This window comes from Puccinia triticina, chromosome 6A (assembly GCF_026914185.1).
Source record: "Puccinia triticina chromosome 6A, complete sequence".
In the NCBI taxonomy this organism is placed as follows: domain Eukaryota; kingdom Fungi; phylum Basidiomycota; class Pucciniomycetes; order Pucciniales; family Pucciniaceae; genus Puccinia; species Puccinia triticina.
In genome coordinates, this window is record NC_070563.1 from 1,547,657 (window position 1) to 1,571,627 (window position 23,971).

The window sequence follows — 23,971 nt, forward strand, 5'->3', positions numbered from 1 at the left end:
AGGAATGTCTGATACACGTAGCGCACACATTGCATGTTGGTTTTGGAAACTGGGAATCGGAGAGGTCCGTGGGGTCTTGAGCATCATACACACACGCATATACACTACATAGATATAAACCCAAGACTGAAGAGGAAAGAGTGTTTTTGTTTGTTTTTCTGTTTTTAGGTCGAGTCAAGAAGAGGAGGAAGAGAGGGGGTGTTCATCGGGCACAGAGATGGCCGATCCACTGGGGATCGCCTGCGGACGCAGAAGACGGAGGAGAGGAGGAGGACTGAGGGGGGCGTACTCTCCTGCGGATGGCTCTGCCGGACGCGGGGCGCAAGGAGGAGGAGAGGCTGAGCTCGTCGAGGTCGTCGGTGGGGCGTTGGCGTCTCGGGGGTCTTGGGGGGGGGATGGCGGGGAGGATGATGGACAGGAGAGGGGCTTGGTCGTCGTCGTCGTCGTCGTCGTCGTCCTTGGCCTCGACGGGCGGGCCACGGCTGCTGGCGGTGGAGGGCGAGGCGAGGGCCGGCGGGTGGGGGGGCCGACGGAGGCGCAGGAGCTCGGGCGGGAATCCTTCGGGGGCGGGGGGCTGTCTGACGACCCAAGACTCGGAGGAGGATGGGGCGGTGCGCGGACGGAGGAGGGGGCGAGTGGGGGCGAGGAGAGAGAGCCGGAGGGCGGGCCTGCGGGCGAGGGCGGTGCGTCGGAGGCTGCTGCCGGCCGGAGCCGCCACGGGCTCCTCCGGGCGCAGCGGGACGGACGGGGGCGAGGGCTGGAGGGCCGGGCGGCCCAGCCCGGCCAGCAGGATCGCCGTGCGCACGCGGTCGCTCATCGGCCCCGGGGATGCGGCTACCGAGGCGTCGACAGCCAGCGGCTCCCGGGCCGGAAGAAGCTCCGCGAGCCCCATCTCGCCGTCCGTCTTCTTCCGCCGCGACGCCTCCATCCAGCTCATCGGCGTCCCCGGGCGCTCCGCGCCGTGCTCGGGCCGATCGACGGCCTCCAGCAGGATCGGCACGTCCGTGTAGCGCGGGACGGCGGTGAGGTGGCTCAGGTAGAAGAAGTGGGGATGGGCCGTGGGCAGGTCTCCGCATTGGTCGCAGGGCAGGGTGATCGTATGGCCGACGATGTTCCCGCTACACACACGGGTTCAGTCAGCTTGAAGGGCGATCATAGAGCGGGGGGGGGGGGGGGGGGGGGGTGTGTGGGGATGGACTGACCAGGACAGACAGCCGAGATAGGCCTTCTGGCAGGTGCAGGCGAGGTGGAGGGGGCTGGCGGGGCTGAAGGGGTTGGCAGGGTCGTCCTGGAAGCTGCGCTGGGTGAGGCTGTCGACTCTGCCGGCGGCATTCGGGAAGGGCAGGCTGTCGCTGGAGAGCAGGCTGGTCTGGAGCTCTGCGCCGTCGGTCGCATCTCCGTCGGTGGGCGTGGGTGCGCGGACGGATCTGGGGAGGAGGACGGGGACGGCCCTTGCGCTGATCAGCTTGCGGCAGCCGTGGTGGGCGGGGGTGTTCCCGCAGTAGAGCAGGTAGGTCTGGCGGCAGCTGAGGGTGTCGGGAGGAGGGGGTGGGCGGTTCATGCGCTGGCGGAGCCGGCTGACGGCCTGGGTGCGGCCGAGCGAGTCGAGCTCCTGGCTCATCCGGGCGATGTAGGCGTGTCTCCAGCTGGCGGGTGCGGGCGGGGCGGCGCTGGCCTGAGACTGTGCTGCGAGCAGGCGGCGGCTCAGACTGGTGCTGTGGGTCGTCCGGCGCTGCCGGGAGCGGTAGCCGGTCTCGAGCGAGGCCAGCAGGTCCACGTCGGCGGCTTCCATCGGGAGGGCGGTGGGTGTGGAGGCGGAGGCGGAGTGGGTCTGACTAAGATATTGGCTGACATCAGCCGCAGCGCCCTTAATTATTTATAAGGAGCAGTCTAGCTTAACTAAGCCTCTTGAACGGAGGGTCCGGGGGACCCCGCCCGGAGGGCTCTCCGCAGGAGGCTTATGAGTTATGTCTTGATTTAAGCAGGAGCAGAAAGGATCTGCTACACTAAAAATCCCAACCAATATAGAAAAACTGAATACACAGAGCTGTAGGTTCTGTTCTTGCAATCAATTTGAGCCACTTATCTATCTTGTAGCCAGAAAAACAACTCCTGGAGTCCCAAACAAGTGGAGCCTCATTTGGAAGACTTGTGCATTTTTGATCTTTTGAAAAGGTCAACAGATTGAGATAGAAAAAATCTGAGTAGACCAAAATGTAGAGAAAGAAAAGTAGCATAGGGTACAGATAGGGCATATTGGTGGAGAGGCTGGGGGAGGAGCTATAAAAATTTTAAAAACCTCTCAGCCAAATGAACTTTCTGCTCCCGCGTAAAATTTGGGATAATGCACAAGTCCCTCCCTGCGGGAGGGTGGGCTTCGCCGCCAGCCACAGCGCTCCCACCAGGGGGGACTTGTGTTAAGTTAGAGGAGCAGTCAGCCATCGAAGAAACCAACGGTCGAAGATGGCCACCGAACTGTCGATTGCGGGGGTGGTCGATGCCCAGCTCTACCCGAGCATCCTCAACAGACTCGCCAACCACGCCCACTCCTTCGCAGCATTCCACTCGGCCGAGATCGGATTCCAGCGAGGTCAGCAACGAAAGACACAACACACACTCTGACTACACTGACACCCCAAACATAACCAGCCGAGCCAAGCGAAGACACCAACATCCTCAGACTCAAACACACCACCCGCCACCCACAGATCATCAACAACCACGCCCCCGCCAACTACAAGAACCCGCTCAGGAATGGCTGGTCAGCTGCCCACAAAGCCAAACCCAAACCCAAACCAACCGCGAACTGACCCCCTCTCTCCCAAATCAAGCTCACTCACCGCCCAGGGAAGAATCGAACCCGAGCGGCTCTCCCCCGAGTTCTCCATCAGGCCCATCCACTTCTGTCCGATCATCGCCGGCGACCCGCTCGAGTTCCTCAGCGCACTAGGATACCGGTCTGTCACTCTACATCTTCCAACACCCCCCATCCACAGCACTCACCCATCCGCCCATCCAGCCGCACCTTCGAGTATGTCAGACGCGGCGTCCAGTTCGTCCGCGGAGGCGTGGTCATCGAGATCTTCAGAGTCTACCAGGTGAACCACCCATCCTCGCCGACACCGGTGATCCAACACTGATCTCGTGTGCGTCCCAGAGCGAGAAGGACGAGACGGCGATCGCAGGCGAACAGACCTATCTCATCACCGTCACCGCGATCATCCCCACCCTCGCCCGGAGTACTACCACCACCACCACACCTGCTGCAACCGGTGCCCCAGCAGGCACAACAAATCCGAACACTACAAACACTGCCACTACAGCAGCAACGACAACCACAACAGCACCAGCACCAGCAGCCGGCTCAGGGCCATCCGTCCAGGAGCTCCGGAGCGAAGCCTGTGCCCGGATCAGGGAGATCCAGGCGATCCTCAAGGGCCTCGCCGATCTGGGACGCGTCGAGCCTTTCTGATCTTCGCACCTGCGTCCAACTGAACACCACAACACATACATCCTGCCAGAGGCTGATACAATTCATCATGTCATACTCGCAATTGGACTTGATCAGCCGCAGGCGTGCCCACACGATAGGCCTCCAACAGACATCCATGCATGGTCCCCAGAAACAGGACACCATCCAGCCACAACGAGCGGTGCGGCAAAAAAAGATCTGGCAGGTGGGGCCACAGCTTGATCCGAGCAATCATTCCATCCATCCGGACACTCGCCGGGCCAAGCAGCATCAAACAATGGCTCGTGTTGTAGCTCCACCGGCCGAGGAGCTCTGGGTACCTGCAGATATGCGAACTTAGTCAGTCCCTCTTCTGAAGGGCGGGCAGGGCCCCTCGAGGAGGGACTTGGGACTAAGCGGTGAAACTTGGCGTGAGTCCAGAGTACAGCTTTCACCTATGTGGCTGGTGTGAAAGTTTGGCCCCACCTTTCTATAGCATCCTGGTGGCCAAATGGGCCGTCCAGGTGCCAAATTGAAGGTCTGCATCTGGCCTTATAGGCCTCATGTTGATGCCTTGAATGGCCTTAAAGCTACAAGGATGTCAAGTCATGGAATCATGATTCCAGGATTGATCTTACACCACACTATTGGATAAGTACATGAATGTTTCAATTACTTCTAATAAGTACATGAAGTATGTTTATTGTTTGAATTGAACAATGAACTACATTTGGTATGCAGGCCACACATAAAATGTGTACAGGAGTTGAAAAAAACACGCTCTGCTTGCTGGGACAAGCTTGGCATGGTTTTTGAAAGCATGTCCAGCAGCTCTACAAGGGGCTTGATGGATGGTGGATGGCTGGCTGGCTGCGCAAGAAGCTAGGCTTCAAGGCCATGCCACTCATGAGCCTGCCTGGGTAGTGGCTGATGTGTAATAATGGATCCTTTGAAAATTGGGGGTTGGCCAAGCATTAGGAGCATCAGGATTCACACCAAAGCTTGACACTTGGGGGCAAGCCTCTCTGACCTGTGAGACAGACCCTGCGGCAACACTGGGTATTTACGTTACCCTACGTTATCCACGTTATCTCAGTAACGTAGTGGTTTCAGTGACCGCCAGGCTACGTTGCTGCTATCAGTAATTCTCTATTTCTTGCGGCACCCGTAACGTAATTGAACTGTTTTTTTTTTTTTTTGCCTCTCAACACGGATAACGTAGTGATATTTTTCCAGGATAATGTGTTATCTCCATGAAGCAGATGCTGTATGGCGCTCTTCCCCTGGATAATGCGTTATCGCATTGGAACATGTAATGTACAGTGCTCCACCCCTGGATAATGTGATATCACATTATCCAGGGATGAAACAGCCCTAATCTGGCAAGCTTTTTCTAAAAATCTTGCCCACATGTTGCTTCCAGTTGGAACCAAACTCCTCCCAGCCACGTCTTCAATTGCACTTGTTGCTAGAATCCCAGCCAACAGAACCCCAGGGAGGAGATAATTCAATGGATATGAAACTGATTGATCCAAGCAACCTCGCTGCTCAAGGCGCTCTTCTTCTTGCTGGGAGCTCTTGCGCTGTCAAGAGATTATTCTCAGCAGCTTTGGATGTTTGTAGCAGTTGCCGCAGGAGCCTACTCCTCTCGAGCATGTTGCACTGCGTTAGTAGCCTCTTGTGGCTTCGCAAGGATGTCCCTTTGACTGGGGAATTTGCGGAGGCTGGGAAGGCATTTAACATGATCCTCCCCTCAAAATCATAATAATACATTGCTTTTAATTACGTTATCCGTTATATTACTAGTAATTCCATTTTTTCCTTGACTTCAGTAACGTAATGGTGGGAAAAAAATCTCCGCCTGCCCACAGCTTAACATAATTTAACCAAAAAATCAGTGCAAACAGATAATTATAACGTAAAAATTCTCAATTACAGATAACCGTAATAATAATGCAAAAAGAATTGTTACGTTACCTTTACGCTACCATTACTGGTAGCGTAACTACCCAGTGTTGCCTGCGGGGCCCTCCTCCAGAGAGGATTTGTTAAGCTCAGCAGATATGCAGAAGGAGAAAAGGGCTTGAATGCAAGAAGAGTGGTGTTGTTCGGGGGAGCACAGGGGGGCCAGGCGGATGAGAGATGACCCAGAGACAGATAAAGAACCTCAAGGAATGCGGAGGGCAAAAACAAGAGGGCCAAGCAGAGCTGGGAGCTGTAGTGACTTCAGGGAACTGTTTGCAATATTTCCATTTGAGTAATAGGGCACCATTGGGCCCAGGTTATGGGACAGCAAGTGACATGTGTATGCATTCAGGGGAAGAGAGAATGAGTGGCAGGAAGGGAGGGTGAGGAAGTGAGGATGATCAACAAAATCCCAACACAGAGGCTAGAGAGCCCAATGCCATGGGAAATCAATCATTTCCTGTAGCCTGTGTGACGCAGGCTGAGATGAATCAAGGCTGTCTCTTGCAGAGTTGATCAGAAAACTGAGCAGTGAAGTAGTGTGTGTGTTGAGATTGTGAGGAGGTAAATTAGTAGCTCTGAAAACTCAAAAGGTACATATGTACACACACCTTTGGATGTTTTTCCTTGCCTGGGACCAACTGAGTTGGGACCCCTTGTACCAACACAGCAACAATTATGATACACAGGTTGTACCACAAGGAGGTGTGTCAACACATGTGGCCAAGAGCCAACACATTAGTTATAAATGGGTTTGTGTCAAGGCACTGATACGTGGAAAGATACCAGCCAGCACATTGCAATCACCGTAATTGTTGCAGTGTTGCTGGGATGTGACAACTAAACATGGAAAGCTATGTTATATGGGTGGATGGTCTCACTTCAGGCTCCTCCTGTGACCCCCTTCATGGCTCTCAAGACCCACCCTGTGGTTAAAGATGGCAATTGGTACCCGGGTACCACTAGCGGTACCCCGGTACTGCCTGTTTTTTGGACTCAGATGAACACCAGGTACCGCACCCGGCACCGCCTGGCGGGTGCCAGCAGGTGCGGGCGGTACCAGCGGTACCCGTAGTGCTAATAATGGCCCATATAAGATTGATCAGAAAAATAAGGGTGTTTAAACCCGGGCAGTAGTTATGGTGGGTACCAGTGGTACCCACAGCAACAATAAAAACTACTAATAAATCAAAAACACCTCTTTTATACCTAATTGTCTACTTCTATCGCCTTTTGTTTGCCCTTATCTTTTCCCTTCTTCTCCATCTGAATCTTCTCTTTCCACCTTGCCAAAACCCCCTCCTCAATCATGTCATTCTTGGAGTAGAATGCAACCGTCATTCCCCTACTTAGTGACCGCGCCAAGAGCCGGTGTCTCTTGTGTGACACATAGTCTCTCCCAAAACTAAAAGCGCGCTATGGAGCTCTGCTTGGTGCTAGGACGGCGGCAGCGCTGGGAGGGGAATGGTGTCAAGTGACTGCCCTCACGGATGGTCCGGATGAGTCGTAGGGATTTGAAGTGATAGCTGGGGGGGGGAAGTGGTTTTGAGAGTTGTTTCGCCAGGGTTTGGATCCTTGGCGGCGGTTGGGTTTGTTGATAGGATTCTTGAAGGGGGAATGGATTCTGGGATTTGGACTCTTGATGATTGGACTCAGAAAAAAGAAGATCAATAATCTTGATAACCCCTGACTTGGATCAGAACAGGATGCTATGGCCTCCTATCCTCCAAGTTTGCCTGGAACTTGGATTCCTGGAGGCCTGTCACAGACATGTCATCATCTCCTTGCGCGCCCTGCGCGCGCACCCACCGCAGACAACAGAAAGAGAGGAGAAGGAACAACACAAAGAAAGGAAACAAAAAAATAAAACAAGAAGAGGAATCAAGGAAACAAAGAGACAAAAAAATCTAAGAAATGAGGAAGAAGAAACCATAGGAGAAAGAAAGGAAAAAAAAGACAGAGGAAAGAAAGACACAATTCACAAATAAACCCACAGTACATTCTGTGTTAGGACCAAGAAAGAGAAAAACTGGGAAAGGGGAGGGAAAGGGGAGTGAGAATGAGGAGAGTGGGGGAAAAGGGCCAAGGAGGATCTGAGAGACTCTTGGGATTTGAATCTTGAGCCTTGAGGATCTTGAGGCTTGAGTCTTGATCTTGAGGGTGGTTTCTTGAAGTTGATGATCTTGATGACTTGTTGATTTGGACAGTCTTGAGGCCCTGAACCAGTTTGACCACCACAGCGCTCAACATCAACAGATGTCGCTGAAAATTTCATGTATATATATCAGTTTTCGCACCACAATAGGTATCAGTTGGGGGTCTACTCACCTGGACAGCTCAACACGTCAAGTGCCATTTGTAACAGACCTCTTTGTGTGTTTCTGGATTGCTCCTGTGCCAACCACCACTTGAGGGGGTTAACCGGTTCATTATCATTGAGGACAAGTGCCCCCGCAAGCCAAATGTCCAAAGGGTCACTTAAACAGGTTCCACCTTGGGCCGCAGCAGCGCTGCCAAGTCCGGAAAGCATTCCTGTCTTGGGCTGAGGAAACAAAATTAATCAGCATTCATCAATCATAAGATTATGTCTACTCAATTCCTTACCCTAGGGTTGACTGTAGCCGCTGAGGCTGGAGGATTAACGTGTTGAGGCTTGTAAAAAGAGTGCCACATCTCCCGAGTGAGTCATATGGCTTCAGAGATCCATTCGGGCTCCCAGTTGAAGAGCTTGAAGTACTCGTCCCGAAATGGCGGATGTAGCACTGAAGGAGACAATTTTTTCAGCATTTTTTTATAATCTACAATACCTTTCAGTTTGTAGACAGGAAGAAAACATGTACCAATTGCAATCCAATAAAGAGGTGAGCAGCCAGTAATACTATAGTACTTGTTGGTAATTTTCAGCCCAACCCAACATGCATTTCACATTGCTGGTGGATACTTTACTGCAGAAATAGCGGTTGACAAGTGCTCTGTGATCTGATCAATGAATACAACTATGTTTGATATGCGAGCTGAGCCATAAATCGAGATTTGTTTGGTTATTTTGTAAAACGAGTTGAGTATCTCGACCATATTACATGCTAAATTGAAGTCAGACTGCTCCAAGTAAAACTTTTGCTCAATGCCGTGCCTTTTGTGACACTGCCATTCATTACTGGAGTGAAAATATTGAATCAGCTTGATATTATACTCATCAAGCATCATAAGATTGGCTTACATAGCAGCCTTGCAGCAAATGATGCTGATGAGTTGGCAAATGGTCGAGTTCCATCTGGTTTGGACATCTTGTTTGATGTGGAGTTTTACAGCCTTTTTTGCGACATAGCTGCATGAACTCAATTCTGGAGTTGGGGGAGTACCTCAACTTCTTGGCAATTGCACAAAACTGAAGCAATTGCCAAGAAGTGTGGTTAGTATTAATCTTCCTGCAAAAAACGATCAAAATAGACTTACTTGAGCCAAGGTCTGTTTGCAACCAGCAGTTGTGTAAGTATCGAATTCCTTTTCGTCACTTGCGTTGTCAATATCATCCAGGCTGAGAGAAAGGGCATCATCATCTTTGTTCTGTTCAACTACCTCATCCTTGCTTTCATCATCCTCATCATCCGAGGATGACTCAGCTCCATCTTGGGTAAGCCTGAAATGGTACAAGGTGAAAAAAGGTCGAAAGGAAAGGTTCCTCAGCTTCATGATTGTGCAACAGAAATGTCACCCAACTCACTGTGGTACATATTCCTCCAAATCTTCACCCTCGGAACACAATCCATCTGAGTCGTCTTGGTCAACAGTTTTTTTTTCTTTTGCTGCCTTTGAATTCTTTTGGGTTCCAAAGGGTTGTAGTATACCGCGGGCGATGAGGTTGAGCACATGTGCAAAGCATTGAATCCATTGCGGCTCGCCTCTGAACCGCACCCACTTCTGCTTTTTGAGTTTGTTGACCATTAGTTTGTTGTTTGACGTGTTGTTGCTGACAATCCCGCAGATCTGAATACCTGAGGTTCAGTCAAGCGAGTATAATAACTGTTCATGAGAAGAAAACTAACCTTATCTTGAATCCCAAACTTTTCCACCACCAAGGTAACGGCCCGGGCCAAATGCTCTTCTGTGTGACTTTCAGCCAGCCAAATGAAGTCTAGAGGCAACAAAGGGTAGTTACGCTACGCGTCACGCGTAGATAACGGTAACGTAACGGAATTTTTGCCGTTATCTACGCGTTACGCGTAACGGCGGTGCGATTACGTTAGCGCACCATATTAAGCCCTTTTTTTTTTATTCTTGTTGCGTTATCCGGGTGCGCGGAGCCCCTGAGAACGGGCAAAAAATGAGGCTAAAAAAGCCTTAAATGGCATTTTTGAGGCCCGTTACGTTACGCACGGGGCCTGAAATGTCCCTGTTACTAGTAAAGTAATGGGGGGGGGCGGATAACGGGGGTAGTTACGTTACCAAAATTGCGCGGATAACGCAACGTAACGTAACTACCCTTTGTTGCTAGAGGCATAGCCTCTAGCTTTGGATCAAGGGAATTGTCTTCAACTAATCGGTAAATGACAGCGCCTAGGATATCAAACCCGTTGGGCGATTGCAAGGCGTCAACACCTAAATACAACGCTCCTTGGTGTGCCTAGATTTAGGATTGAGAATATCACATCATAAGTTATTAACATAAGTTATTAATATTCCAACAAATTTAACAAGAAAAATGACTACTCACATTTAGAACAGCCTTGTAGTTCTGTTGTATGGCTAAGTAAATCATTTGGATGTCCGTTGAGACTGCCCGTCTTGCCGGTAAAAACTTGATAACTGTTGGATGAAGAATTGACTTATGGCTAGCCTCAACCAGCGCCGAAAAAGGACGTGCGGCCTCGGAACACCAGACTGCACACAGTTGATTGACCTAGATATATAGCGAAAGAGGTCAGATGGCTCCTTTCATATCATCAATTCAAGATAGTTACTGACCTCTTGGGAGTCAATGTATCCAGTCCCCTTGATCCCCACATCAACAAGAGATTGATTTGAATTTGACTCTTTTAGTTTGCAAAAGCAAATGGAAGCGTGTTTGTTGAGGTTGCTGCATGAGCTGTCTGAAGTTGGACAATTGATACAAATACCACATCTAATATAAATTGGTTTCACTGTCAGCAGAGTTTTCAAACAATTCATCTAAACCAAGTGAGACTCACAATCTACAACAATATCTTATCATGCACCTACCTTGCTTGTCACGCTTATCGGAGAGTTTGGGTGGCAGGTACGACTTGTAGGTTGAACTGAGAGCATTTGCCGCGACTTTCTGCGCTTTTCCTGCATAAGATTCCATTTTTAGATATAAGTGTGGACCGTTAAAAAGATTGAAGAAAAACGTACATAAATCCTCTGTTTCACTAGCATCGTAGGTTGTTCCAGAGAGGGGCTGGGTGCGGTTTGGAGTTGAGATGGCATCCTCTATTTCACCAAGTGATTCACTTTCTGTGGGGTTGGTCCTGGTGGTATTGGGGGTTTGGGTGAGATTTGGTGGTTGAGGGTGGGGGGATGAGGCTGACTTGGTGGCCCCGGAAGACTTGTGTTGCTTGCGGGTGGATCCCATGTTCGAGGAGTGGGCTGGTGAGGTGGTGATTGGAAGGGCCTGGAGGGCAGTGATCGGATATGAGTGAGCAAAGAAGGGGAAAACCCCCGGCTTGAGGCCCCCTAGCTCCCTGGGTATAAGGCGGGTACTGCTAGCGGTAATTGGGTACCCGCTAGTTTTGGAGACAAAACAGACACCGGACACTGCACCTGGCACCGCTTGGCGGGTTTCTAGCTGGTGCTAGCGGTACCCGCCCGCGGGTACTGGGTACCCCCAAACGGGTACCAATTGCCATCTTTACCTGTGGTATTGTATATGCTGCTCTAGAAGGCCAGATTAGAGCTTCAAGGGGACATAGACACAATTCAACACCACACATACATATCTTTCTAAATTCCATTGGCTCTGCTGCACATTGTGGGTAGCGGAAAGTGGCTTTTTGGGACTGTTAGCTTGAGTGTATTTTGAACCTGCCAAACTCCACCAACTCCAGCTTACAGATAATTAGCTGGAATTTGCAGCTAAACATAGAATTTTTGGTCAAACTGTTTGTAGCTGACTTGTATGCCCTCCAATTTAATATTGGTGTAGCAGGCACAAAAGCTTCTTAAAAATCTGCTATGCTAAATGCATTGGAATAGTTATGGTGATGTGCAAGTTGAAGCTCTTAGCTATGGGTTTGGATGAGGCTACCCTCTTGAATAAGGCTGATAAGTGGAGATTTCAACACATGTTACTTAATTTCCTCTGCCACATATTGCCCCCAAATATTGCCCATAGCTCAAATCAAGCCAAGAAACATGCAAGTCACAGCATGTACAAAGTGAAAAAAGAAAAAAAAAGAAATGTCCAATCTCTGATTCAGGAGCAAAGTAGAAAAGAGATTGGAAAATCAACATCAAAAGAAATCCAAAGAAGACTCTCTGTAAAAGAGTATATCCAGACCATAAGGGAATTGGAATAATAAACATTTTAAAACACAGAGGACTGTGGATCTGTTTTCAAAAAAGCACAAAATAAGGCAGTCTACAGTTTACATACTTAAATCTCAAATCTGATTCTGGTGGAGTCTTTTTTGTTAAGGATTCCACCTCTTTAGGAGTTGTATGAGTGATCTTTTTGGTTGAGTGAAAGATCCATTGTCTGAGGGGATTGTCTTCACTTTTGTAGTTTTTGAGGATCTGAAAGAGCTCAGCCATTTCCTCTTTCTCAAGATCTAAATTGAAGGCCAAGGTGTCCCTTTTATATCCTTTGACAAAGAGTCCCATGATGTGGAGTTGTCGGGCAAACACTTCAGGCTGGTCCATCTCATTCTTTACTGAATTCATGATTGGCTGGTAGTACCTGTCAAGGAAATCTAAACTTGAATATACAAACAGGAGCTCTAACCATCCTTTTCTTTCATCCAAAATTCCATGATTTTGGAAATAATCAATCATTTTGTATATTGTATTAATCAAACCGTTGAATTCCTGAAGCATCTGTTGGCTTTCCATGTTTGAGGAAAGTCTCTCTAGATCTTTCGGATTGAAAGATAAAAATCTCTGTAAAGTTTTACTGATTTCTTCATCTATCATTTTCTGCTTGTAGCTTTCAAAGCTGCTATTCATGATGTCATAGAGCATAAGTTTCTTGTCTTCCTCTGAAAGAGCTGAGTATAATTGAATTTGATTCAAGTCATCAGGATGTTTTCCAAAAAAAAAAAAAAACAAATTATATTAAAATGTGATAGAAGTATAATCAGAAAATATGAATGAGAAAAGATAAATGAGGAACTGAAAGACACAGGTGGATTAATTTTTCATTGAAAAGGCTCAAACATACCATGAATTGACCTATGGAAGTGTCCCAACTGTTGGCTTGTTGTCAGAAAACCTAGCTGAGGAATGACCAATCTTCCCCACCAGTACGATCCAACAGAAATCTCAGAAAGGATTTGAGTGTGAAATTGAAGCATACATGTTACATTCTTCTGCTTGAAAGTATTGATTTTTAGGAAGATTTCTGATGGTACCAGCTCCCAGCGATGGATGAAATCACCCAGCTGAAGGATGATTTTGATAGCATTCATCTTTCCATCATGAAACTGGTAGTAGCGGTAGGAGCCTCCCTGGGGATACAATATGGATTCGTCGATCTTTGCTTGCAAATCATCCCATTTTTGGAGAATGCCAACATCTTTTGTAGCATCCAGTCCATTATTGTCTTCCTCGGGGTTTTGATTGATCTCAGCCCTCACATTTTCATTCAAGGGGCTGATAGAACTTGGCCGGTGTGATTGAGACTGGCTTGGTGTGCCAGGCAGGTGTGCAGCCGTTCCATCCAACTGTTGCACTCGCTTTAGGACATTTGATGTGAGGGCTTGGCGGATCTCCTCTAGCTCCTCATGCACATGTACACCGAGTTCAAAATGGAGACTCAAGATATCATCACTTATGGTCTTGTATTCCTTGCCGATTGAACGAATCAGATCTGTAACAGATATCCATTATGAAGCGTTGAAAAAGAAGAGAAGTGGGAGGAAAAATAATAAAAACAGAAGTTCCACCTTTGTTTTTCCGTAGTCCTTGAAGAACTCTTGCCCGCTTGTGATGATCCAGCCTCTCCCCTCTGATCATTTGTCTCGGAGTATTTTTGTTGGCGGTGTCCATGATTTGCCTCACAATACCTTCCGCAGCAAGCAAGTAGCACAGAGTAGGAATAGGAAAATGTTAATAAAGCTTGAATGGAAATAGTTATAACTCCTGATTCGTACCCTCAGAGTCCTCTGCTGCATTGATTGAAATGACCTCGTTCGGCCAGAGCCGTACTGCCTGTGCAAGTTGACATGCTCCTATGGACAGGGTGATGAAAAACAATGAGATCTTTGATGGGATCATCATCCAAGTAATTAAAGCAGTGGTTCCGGATGAAGCATCCCAGCAGCAAAGACAACTGCAGGCTTATATGCAAATTTTGAGCCCCGTGAACCCGATCCTGTCAACCTGATTATCACATGTTTCAAAATTTCAGTGACGCATGGACAAGGTTGCCAGATTCTAAACTTGTGAGACCCGCATGCGAACTGCGGCGTATCAGTTTTATACTCTTTGTTGCTGGTTTGGAGACAGGTACCTGCAGTGCCTGCCGTAGTGGAAGACTTCCTGTCGAGTCTGGGAGCCTCCCAGATCTCAATTTACACACCCAAATTCTTAAATTTTGACAAAAAGAGAAGTGTTTTCCCAACCCTACATTTTATTGATTTCATGTGCACTGGTTGATTTTTTGATAGGTGTCTTAATTTAGGATTTAGAGGGGCATCTAGAGCTCTCTAAATGACGACGGGAAGTCATCCAGTATGGATCTTATCTTGGCCAGATTCCTGAAGTGACGCCAGAAATTGAATTCTATCCGCAACCGCTTCATCGAGGAGTCGGGGAGCGGTTCAAGCTTAACCAAGCCTCTCTGGAGGAGAGCCCCACAGGATCTCTGTCGCGCTTCGCGCGAGGGGCGCCAGCCTGCCAACTCAGAAGGAAGGACTGACTAAGTTTGGGAGCGGTTAGAGTTTACATTGATGAGGCTGTGGAGCTCTAAATGGTGGGGTTCACAAATAAATACAATTTCTCAGAAAAAGCTGCGGCCCTACTGCGCTGTTTGGATAACACCAATTTACCAGAAATGAAACTTATCAGAATTTTATGCCGCAGCCACACAAAACAGTGAACATTAGCTTATGTAATAAAATATCCATGTACAGAGCGGCAGGATGTGGTCGTACCAGGGCTTCCGTAACTCCCAAGACCCAAAAGATGTGGTGGGCTTGAGGATTGGGCCATTTGGCCCTTAAGTGGAGGACTTCCCGTCGATTGGAAATCCAGATCTGAGACGACAGATTTCAGATTTCGCAGTGGAGGACTTCCCGTCGCAATCTGGGAGCAATCTGAGAGCCTCCCAGAGTCTCAAAGCCTAAATTTCCCTGCGAAATTGGGCTCAGATCTGGGTCTGGAAGGGATTCCCAGATTGACGGGAAGTCCTCCAGTGAAATCTTGGTCCCCGAAGCTCCCCGAAGGGATCCAGAGTTCCAGATTCCCCTGCGAAATCTGGAATTCCAGAGTTATTCGAAGTTGACGGGAAGTCCTCCAGTCCCATTGTTTCAGAGGGCAATTGTGGGGGCCCTCCGGTGTCAAATTAGGGTTCGGCCCGCGTGTGCAAGTCAACTTCTGCCCGCAAGCACACGGATGACCAACGCAGCTGCATGTTTCCTTGTTTTCTCAATGCATTGCGGTACAAAACATTTATTTCTCAAGGCCTCGGCTGGAAAGGTGTCACACGTCGCGTTTCTAGCGAGTTTTCGGTCTTGTTCTTTAGACGTAAGGTCGTTGTTTTGTTTCATATCTTTATACTACTTGTTCTATCATCAGCTGGTTACATCACTTCGCTGGCCTGGCTGACACCTCGTGGAATGGGGATAAATAAGCGCCCGGGTGATGTGAATGGGACGGTAGCCATTGACCCATCTGACCGACTTTGATCCCGCAAGAAGTTTAGGAGCCAGTCGCGTTTCCATAACCAGGCTTTTTGACTTTGTACACCCTCGCCACTCTTTTTGACTCTGTAGACCGTCGCCACTCTTTTCTCTCCACTCTTTTTGCTTTGTAGACCCTCGTCACTCTTTCTTTCTTAAATCTCCACTCTTTTTGCTTTGTAGACCCTCGTCACTCTTTCTTTCTTAAAAAAGTGCTATTGATTTCTCCTGCAGCACTATCCTTGCCACTCGATTACAATGGGGCAAGTTACTGATCAACCTCAAGGATTCAAATTCAAATTACCGAAATTCAACAGAACCAAGGCAAGCGATGAGTTGAAAACGGCTGAGACAAGGCATGACCCTCCTGCCGACAAGGGCAAGTGTGCGATTCAATATTTGATCGCTATGCTCACTGTCGAAACATTTGTGTGGGTAAGCGACGCGTTGGGTTCATTTATACTTCTGATTGAGAGCGGTGGAATCAAGAACGAGTTGGATAACAAGATTTTTGATGACTCGTATTCAGGGATTTGCCACCTCGTTTGGAGTGCTACTCAATTTTTACCAACATGATCCGCGTAGCCCGATAAAGCCAGATCCACATGCCAAGGTCATCCTAACTCTTGTTGGAACAATCAACACTGGTATCATTGCTGCCACATGTACGTTGAAATGGCCGGATCTGTTTCGATAGATTCAAATTCAGATTGCTCAATCCTATCTCCTTCTTCCAGCACCCTTAATCTCGTTTTGGATCGCCAAGAAGCCAGGCATAAGGCGTCCATTGATGTTTTCGGGTCTGCTAACATGCACCCTGAGTTTATTCTTTTCTGCTTATTCTACTTCTGTGAGATCGGGTTTTTTCTTCTGAAGTTTTGAGCCTGGTTAGCTGAATCAATTTTTAACAGGCCTTTCACGTTCTCTTGAGTCAAGGAATCGGATACGGTATTGGCGGATGCGCGTTATATTTCTCGGCAGTGAGTTGCCATCGAACCCTCGCAATGCCTCTCTGATTTATCAACGGTATTGATCCATTATGCAGCTCTCTCATCTCCCGGAATGGTTTGAACAACGAAGGGGGTTTGCAAACGGAGTGGTTTTCACGGGTGTGTACTCGAATCGATGTCGCCGTTTCTAACCATTTTAGCTGACTGACTATCTGAAATTGTCCTAGGGAGTGGCTTGGGAGGATTGGTCTTTCCTCTTATGTTAGACAGTCTTCTTGCGAAGTTTGGCCCGAAAGTCGCCTTGCAAGTTATCGTGAGTGGCTGTTTCTACCTTGCGCGATGAGTCGGTCGGCGTCAAACTCAATCTACCAATGAGCGTTCTCAGACGGCGCTGTTTGCAATTCCGCTGTTGGTCGCGGTTTTCTTCATACGCCCGAGAATTGCGAATGGCCACCAGCGCCACGATAGCTCGGATCAATCTCTTGCCAGTTCATCTGAAAAGCAGGCCACACCAAGCTCCCAAAACTTGTTCCGCAATTTTTATGGTTGCTTAACCGGGATATTTTGGACTTATATATTTTTAAACACAGTCCAATCAACCGTATATTACCTACCAGGCTTGTACCTTCCCAGTAAGTCTGTCGGTCAACTGTTCATCCCGAAAGAAAAATGCTTGAATGTTGATTGGGTGTTTGTTAAAAATGATTAAAAAAACTGCACGCTGTAGCCTACAGCAACTGTCTCGGCCTTGGTAGCATGACGGGAAGTTATCTGGTTTCCATTTTAAATGGTAAGATATGATAACTACTACGAAGCATTTGAGCAAATAATTGAAAATAGTTTCCATGAATCCCAGCGGGAACAATATTCGCGCAATTCGCAGCTGGTGTTCTATCAGACCATTATTCGCCCTTCCTCATTGGTCTTACAGCCAATGTCCTGGGGGGTGCTAGTGTTCTCGTCCTGTGGGGTGCTTTGAGCCAACATGGAATCGTGTTGCTATTTGTTTTCGCGGCTATCTATGGCTGCACGGCTGGTGCATGGACGAGCTTATATTTTCGGGTTTTGAAACATTTCATCCGTTAGTGACAATTTCTGGTATTTTAAAACGATGAAAGAGGAAGCTGACGAAGGAATTGCGCCTCCGTCTTTCTTTCTTTTTTTTTTTGTCTCACTACCGTCATTCGCGTTACTCTTCGAAGCGGATCCGGAGTTGTTGTTTTGCGGCTACGGAATCCTTTCCATGACTCGAGGAATCGGTATTATTCTGGGAGGGCCGATCTCTTCGGCACTCGTTTCTTCGACTCCGACAGATCCGCACCAATGCAGCAGTTTCCCTAAAGGTCCATTCTCTGGATTAATATGGTTCTTAGGTCTTGGTTTTCTAAGCAGCGGATTACTTGGCAGCTTTTTGTGGCTTTACTTCAGGCGTGGAACAAAAGATGTCAATCAAGATGCCTGCCTTAGGCCTGCATCAAGAGTCCCCCATCAAGATCCTTGCACGATAGAACTCGAGAAGCGATTGAGCATGTCTGCATTTTCTGATGAGAAGGAATCTTCTCACTGGACTAGCAGCATTCCATGAATTCACATGTACATATTTATTTACCATGCACGTCCTTTGGGTTGTTGATATTTATTCAGATTATTCTTTCTTGTACATAAAAAAATTACGGTCATGAATCCACATAGACTTTTCCGTCCAACTAATACCCTTTGAAACCAGTGTTACTATATATTTATTACATTTCGCACCTCCAAGTCGAATTTCATCTTTGTCAGTTTGAGATTGCTCGAAGCCACAACCCAACCAAAATAGGAAATGACATGCATTTCCTTGCCCACCATGATCCACTTCGCCCTCCTCTCAGCCAATCTCGTCATGAGGGCCCCCTCAGCCGGTTGGTTCGCATGACGCTCGAGGGGTTTCTGACAATAGCAACCCCGAGAATTACTTCTCAGCAGCTAACAATCAGTAATGAACAAGCAGAAGTCGAAGAAGTCCATCAACCCCAGGATCATCGTTTCGCCAGGCAAAAGCGCAAACCACCTAAATATATGTACATAGCCGAAGGTTTGTTGAACGCGGCAAGTGTCATGCGGATACGGCCGCGGTCTGTACGTCGTTCCCGCAGCCAGTGACAGAAGAAATCTGTGAAAGTGATGACACTCCGTGACAGATTTTCCGAAACCCCTGGTCCAAACAAATTCTCCCTCCAGAGTCCAGTTGATCGGACCTCCAAGAGGAAACTACACACAAACGCCCACGAGGACTGTCATGAATGCACTCGATCAATCAACTCCATCGATCGCCAGCAGCTTAGAGAACGTATCTACACAAACAGCTTCCAGAAGACTGATTGTGGACGAAATTTTTTGAAGTCGTATGTTTTTTTTTTTTTTTTTCTAGTCAGCTCTTGCTATCTTTCAGCCTACTTCTTATCTGATCATAACTCTCTTCTCCGTTCAGTCAGAGAGCTCTTCATTTTATAAACCGCGATAGCACCTCTGCCTAGCCTTTTATTCTCGTCGAAGCATCAATACCTTCGCTAGGAACCAAATAACACCTTTCTCAGACTCACATGTGTAAATCTGGAATCCGATGGATTCTGGGATAGAACAGGCCATTTTGACCAACGAAGAACTGCTTCAAGCAACAGCTGCTATCTTGAACCAGCAACTCTCATCGAGCACTTCCCCCGAACCTGACATACATTCCATCCGATTCTGTTCGGGCTTCCTCAGTCCAAACCATGAAGCCCACTATCCAGATAATCCATTCCAATTGGACTTCACTACCCTTCAATGTCCTACCCACCCAGATGAACCGATCGACCCCCGTCTTACCGAAGGAAACCTTGCAATCAATGAATCGATCTTCCATCATGATAGTTTGCTTGAACCCATACCCCCTGTTCCTCAATCGAATCATGCCTCTCAAATTATCGCCAAGCCGAAAAAATCTTCCAAGCGACGGAAGACCAATCTAAAAAAATCACAAAACGTCCGCATACATGCCTTCGATATTCCCACTTGTCCCTTCGAGCAGGCCGACATCTGTCCTCAACAGTCAATATCAGTGAATGAAATCAATATCCCCCTGAATGATTCGGAACAGTCAAACTCTCGCATCAACGGCAGTCAAGATTCATCACTAAGTTCAACATCCATATTCTCTCAACTTCAATCGAGGGAAGATGAGTTGACGCATGATCATTCGATGTATCAGGCACACCACCAAAGAAAAAGTTCATCGGCTTCAGTTACGCCACATACCCGATGTTCGGTGGGTCAAATCTCGGAAGCAGCCCAGGTCGAATCGACGTTCTTGTATGATCCATCTCATAGTTCGTTTGCCGAGCCTAACATCCACCCATCACTACAAGCCATCCAACCAAATCTTTCAGCCTTCCCACTTGGTTCGACATCATTCCGATCTCATAGTCAGACGAATGCCCATCATACCCAGACTATTCCAAAGACTGCGGAGCCCAAGAAACAGACGTTGGAGTCCCCCAAGCTTTCAGCTTTTCCCACTTTATATCGGCCAGATAGCCAGGTCGATGTCCATGGTGCAGGCGCAGGCGGGGGAGCAGCGACTGTTCTCGCGGCAGCGGCAGCCCAGCAGGTCGGTCCCACAGCAGCCACTGGCCTCCAGCAAGACACGAGTGGGGCAACACAGGCGGATGATGCTCGGGAAGACGGGATAGGCGAAAGAGGATTGGATGTTGATAGCGAGCCTCTGCCTACGTCATACAACCCCGACCAGTTTCGGTCGTGCAATCGAATCCATTGGACTAAGGAGGAGGAAGAGCTCCTGATGGCCGAAGTCGAGCTCAACTGGGAACGGTACGACTGCATGGCTCACATCATGAAACGACATGGTCCGAGAGGGTCGGTTTCGAGAGCGTTTGGAGACCGGACGGGGGTCTCTTTGAAAGATAAAGCAGTCAATGTAAATACGTCCAGTCTTGTCTTTCTCCATAAAAGTCCGTCAACTGTCTTGAATTCTGCTGACAACTATCTTGACTATCAAGATCTCTTCAAAATGGTACCGAGACGGTACCGACGTCAGTGCCGCCAGAAGACGCGCATTTGCTCGCTTCAGACCCAAACAACTCCGTGGCAAGCCAAGGAACGAACTTCCAGGAATGGCCTCTTTGCCCGACTCTTCCCTCCCTGATGCTCACCACCTTCACCAGCAGTCTTCTGCAAGCTCCCAGTGACCGTATCCTTCTCATGCATTGTCTTTCTAAGAATTAATTATCTTTTATTTGCTGATCTACCATTTGCTCTGTTCTCATATGCATTAATATCATCTTAATCTCTCCTCTCCTCCTCAGATCCATGCGTCTTGAGAAGTATACACATAAATATGCACATCTGTAGAATTTCATCTTGGATTGTTTCATTGATCAATCCATCTTTTCTAGTCTCTGAGGATTATAGAATCAACCACAAATTGGATGCTGCTTGACTCCAAGTTGAAAAGAGCTTTCTTCCAGCTCAAGCAGTTGGCGCTTATAAGTTCTTCATGTATAGTTGGTGGACTGATCTAAGCTTATTAAAACCACAGTTTCACCAAAAGAATTAAAGGGTTTCCCCTGTATTTAGAAAAAAAAACAAGGGGGTTGATTAATTGACTCCCAAAAAATGGAGTTCCGACTCCCAAACGTATCAGATGTCTGGGAGCCTGGAGTCCTACAGTGCATTTTTTTTCTTGTTGAAAATGTAAGAGGAAGTATTGTATATCACTTAAACTGTAAACATGAGGAGTGGCTTTGGTGGCACATCTGTGAAGGGTTGATACTTTACCACATCTCAACCTTCATGTTTTGCTATCAACCAAAAGCACCCAGTTTGATATGTCATCTTGCTACAGCTTATGTAGGCATGTTCCAATACATGCAATCCGGGGTGGTGAGGGCAATGGAGAATTTGATACAATAATCTGCAGTATCTCTGTTTATAGAAAGCACAGCCCTTAAATTATATCCAAGTAAGTACAAATCCGGGAAAAGTGCTTCATGTCTGGGTTTCATCTTGGTGAACAAGGTATCTCACTGGTGCCAGATGATAAAACAGCTGCTTTCCTGTTTGAGACAACAGTTTTGGGTTATTTTTTATATGTTTTGTCTTCTGCTACAAGTCTGGCAGCAAGCATCAGGTTTCAATCTTTTACATGTGTTCCCTTGGATATAAGAGGAAGATCCACAAGTGTAGAATATTTTGCCTCAATTCAACATCACCTTAAATATCTTACCATCACTTGAAGAAACATATAGCATACATTCATTCAATTACCATATACAATGAATCTTCGACCAAGGTACCACCAACTTATCCTCTTGTTTTCAGTTTTCCGCTTGCAAGCAACTGAATCAACACCAGTGAATGGTTTGATGACAGATACAGAGAGGGTCAAGAACCAAAACCTGGTTTATTGGAGTATGCTATTCTCAACTTTTCATTATTTGGTTCCCCAACCAATAGAAGTAACATTGATTCCCCATTTTTTCCTGTAGAATCACCCATTGGTGATTCCAAAAATGATATGTTGCATGTCCACAATGACTCAGATTCCCTTGCAATCTCTGAATATAAAGAATCACCTGAAGAATATATTGAAAGAGTTCTAAACCCAATGAAGAGCACCCAATTCAAAAGAAAATGTGAGTTCTAATCACACATTCATCATTCAAGGAAAACCCAGAAAAACTGAATATATATTATAAAATCTCCTCTTAAACTTCATGATAGTTCCAGAGATTCCTAAATCTCAAGAAGAAAGAGAAAGTAAGACTCCCAATTTGCATGCAAAAGTTCCCCTCCAAAATCAACTAACATTAATTGTGACAATTGTTCAGTTCTGATAAATCAGATCAAAGAAGAGTTTGGCTCTCTTGGAAAAAATGTGGAAAACAGTGTCCCCAACACTGATAATTTAAGACCATATTATATGAAAATACACGAGTCATTCTTTGTTCCATATGCTCCTCAGTTGAAGAACATCCATGGAACAATGGCCATACTGAAAGATAGTAAAGTGGCAAATTTGAAAGGAAGATCCCCGACTCTTCTTATAAATCCAGCCAATTACCCACTCATGAAGAGCAAACCTGAGCCGCAACTTGCTGAAAAGAATGATGAAATGCAAATCTTTGGACAAATGGAAATGTATGTATAATTTTCCCTTTTCCCAAGATGCTTTTGAATTCAACGGTGGGCCGCTATGCTAAACTACGCTATTTCAGCACTACGCGTTAGCGTAGCAGCAACAAGCGCCCGCCAATTTTGAATAGCATTAGCGCGCTGTTAGCGCCGCTACGCTGCACTAATTTTTAGCGGTGCTAACAGCGTGCCAATCCTTTGTTAGAGTTAGCGCGCCGCTACAGTCGCTAAGCGCCTTTTATCCCGCTAAAAGCGTTGTAGCGCAGCGTAGCGCGTGCTCTTTGACGCCCTCTGTGTGTAGTGTTAGCGCAATTTCTCGCATCTGCGCTAACGCTACGCTAACAGCTAAATTAGCTGCGTACCCTGTGCGCGCAGCGTTAGCGCGGAGACGGCGCAATATCGCTAACGCTACGCTCTAAAAGTTAGCGGAATTCCGCTACGCTACGCCACGCTAACGCTACGGTTAGCGTAGCTGGCCCATCATTGTTTTGATTGATGCTAATTCTGGAACTCATTTCTTAAATTTGATTTTCTCTGACAATCTGAATTTATACATAGAGAAAATCATCATTCCCTTGGAGTTTTTGCTACCAATTCCAGGCAAACTAGCAAGAATGAAGCAAATATTTCAAAAGATAGCAATAGAAACATTTTGAAACAAAGTATGGAAGAGCCAGTTCCTTTGGATGGATACAACAAGCATACTATTATGCAAATGATTGGAAAGCAATTAGCAGAAGATACAATGGAAATAATTAAGCAGAGCAGCCCCAAAAACCACCAATTGTATCTTGCAGGTTTCCCCATTCACAGGCTTGGATTCCAAACTATATATTTCATGCACAGGAATCATTTTATTACTCAAGATGATTTTGTCTCTTTATTCACCAAGCAGAATTTAGAGGAAGCTGCTGAAAATATGTTTCGCAGCTATATATATGATCAAAAAAATATTTTTGGCACTGACTATGTAGAAGATTACAAGAATGTTTTTAATGGCTGGTACGCATCACCAGAGAGAGAGATGTTTTCAGGTAACTCAATTTTCTCTTTCAGCTCAATATTGGACTTTAAACTGAAACATTTAATTATTTAATTCCAATCACATCTTTCAAAGTTCTTGGACTGTGGCAACAAAGAATGTTCTCATTCCATTCAGTGAAAAGGATTCTTTGGAAATACCGGAACCTACCTAAAAGCAAGAGGAATCCAGATTTAGAAGATATGATGTATCTTTTTGATGAAAATATTTTCAAAGATAGCATTTTTGATCTATTAGAAACACTGAAATTCACATCAAGAGGCAAATTAGACATAATTGAAGAGCTGAAAACATTTCTGAAAATGTTACAAGATAT

At 46.9% G+C, this 23,971-nt stretch overlaps 5 protein-coding genes across 5 annotated transcripts; 3 read left to right on the forward strand and 2 right to left on the reverse strand.

Moving 5' to 3' along the window:
* Nucleotides 1-202: 202 nt before the first annotated feature.
* Nucleotides 203-1,792, reverse strand: PtA15_6A196 (uncharacterized protein; the record flags this gene model as incomplete). Its single annotated transcript, XM_053169875.1, has 2 exons — nucleotides 203-1,118; nucleotides 1,203-1,792. 2 exons carry the CDS (start codon nucleotides 1,790-1,792, stop codon nucleotides 203-205), a joined length of 1,506 nt encoding a protein of 501 aa, XP_053021123.1.
* Nucleotides 1,793-2,463: 671 nt separating this feature from the next.
* Nucleotides 2,464-3,472, forward strand: PtA15_6A197 (uncharacterized protein; the record flags this gene model as incomplete). The annotated part of the gene is made up of 6 exons (XM_053169876.1): nucleotides 2,464-2,590; nucleotides 2,650-2,761; nucleotides 2,832-2,957; nucleotides 3,041-3,098; nucleotides 3,158-3,272; nucleotides 3,369-3,472. The coding sequence occupies 6 exons, from the start codon at nucleotides 2,464-2,466 to the stop codon at nucleotides 3,470-3,472; spliced, it is 642 nt and encodes a 213-aa protein (XP_053021124.1).
* Nucleotides 3,473-11,886: 8,414 nt separating this feature from the next.
* PtA15_6A198 (uncharacterized protein) lies at nucleotides 11,887-13,870 on the reverse strand (the record flags this gene model as incomplete). Its single annotated transcript, XM_053169877.1, has 5 exons — nucleotides 11,887-11,911; nucleotides 12,030-12,639; nucleotides 12,948-13,460; nucleotides 13,537-13,656; nucleotides 13,744-13,870. 5 exons carry the CDS (start codon nucleotides 13,868-13,870, stop codon nucleotides 11,887-11,889), a joined length of 1,395 nt encoding a protein of 464 aa, XP_053021125.1.
* A 1,880-nt stretch (nucleotides 13,871-15,750) lies between these two features.
* Nucleotides 15,751-17,950, forward strand: PtA15_6A199 (uncharacterized protein; the record flags this gene model as incomplete). The annotated part of the gene is made up of 11 exons (XM_053169878.1): nucleotides 15,751-15,927; nucleotides 16,022-16,157; nucleotides 16,230-16,342; nucleotides 16,404-16,472; nucleotides 16,538-16,601; nucleotides 16,670-16,755; nucleotides 16,828-17,074; nucleotides 17,170-17,232; nucleotides 17,299-17,523; nucleotides 17,645-17,785; nucleotides 17,871-17,950. The coding sequence occupies 11 exons, from the start codon at nucleotides 15,751-15,753 to the stop codon at nucleotides 17,948-17,950; spliced, it is 1,401 nt and encodes a 466-aa protein (XP_053021126.1).
* A 1,094-nt stretch (nucleotides 17,951-19,044) lies between these two features.
* PtA15_6A200 (uncharacterized protein) lies at nucleotides 19,045-20,668 on the forward strand (the record flags this gene model as incomplete). Its single annotated transcript, XM_053169881.1, has 2 exons — nucleotides 19,045-20,397; nucleotides 20,480-20,668. The coding sequence occupies 2 exons, from the start codon at nucleotides 19,045-19,047 to the stop codon at nucleotides 20,666-20,668; spliced, it is 1,542 nt and encodes a 513-aa protein (XP_053021127.1).
* Between the last annotated feature and the right edge of the window lie 3,303 nt (nucleotides 20,669-23,971).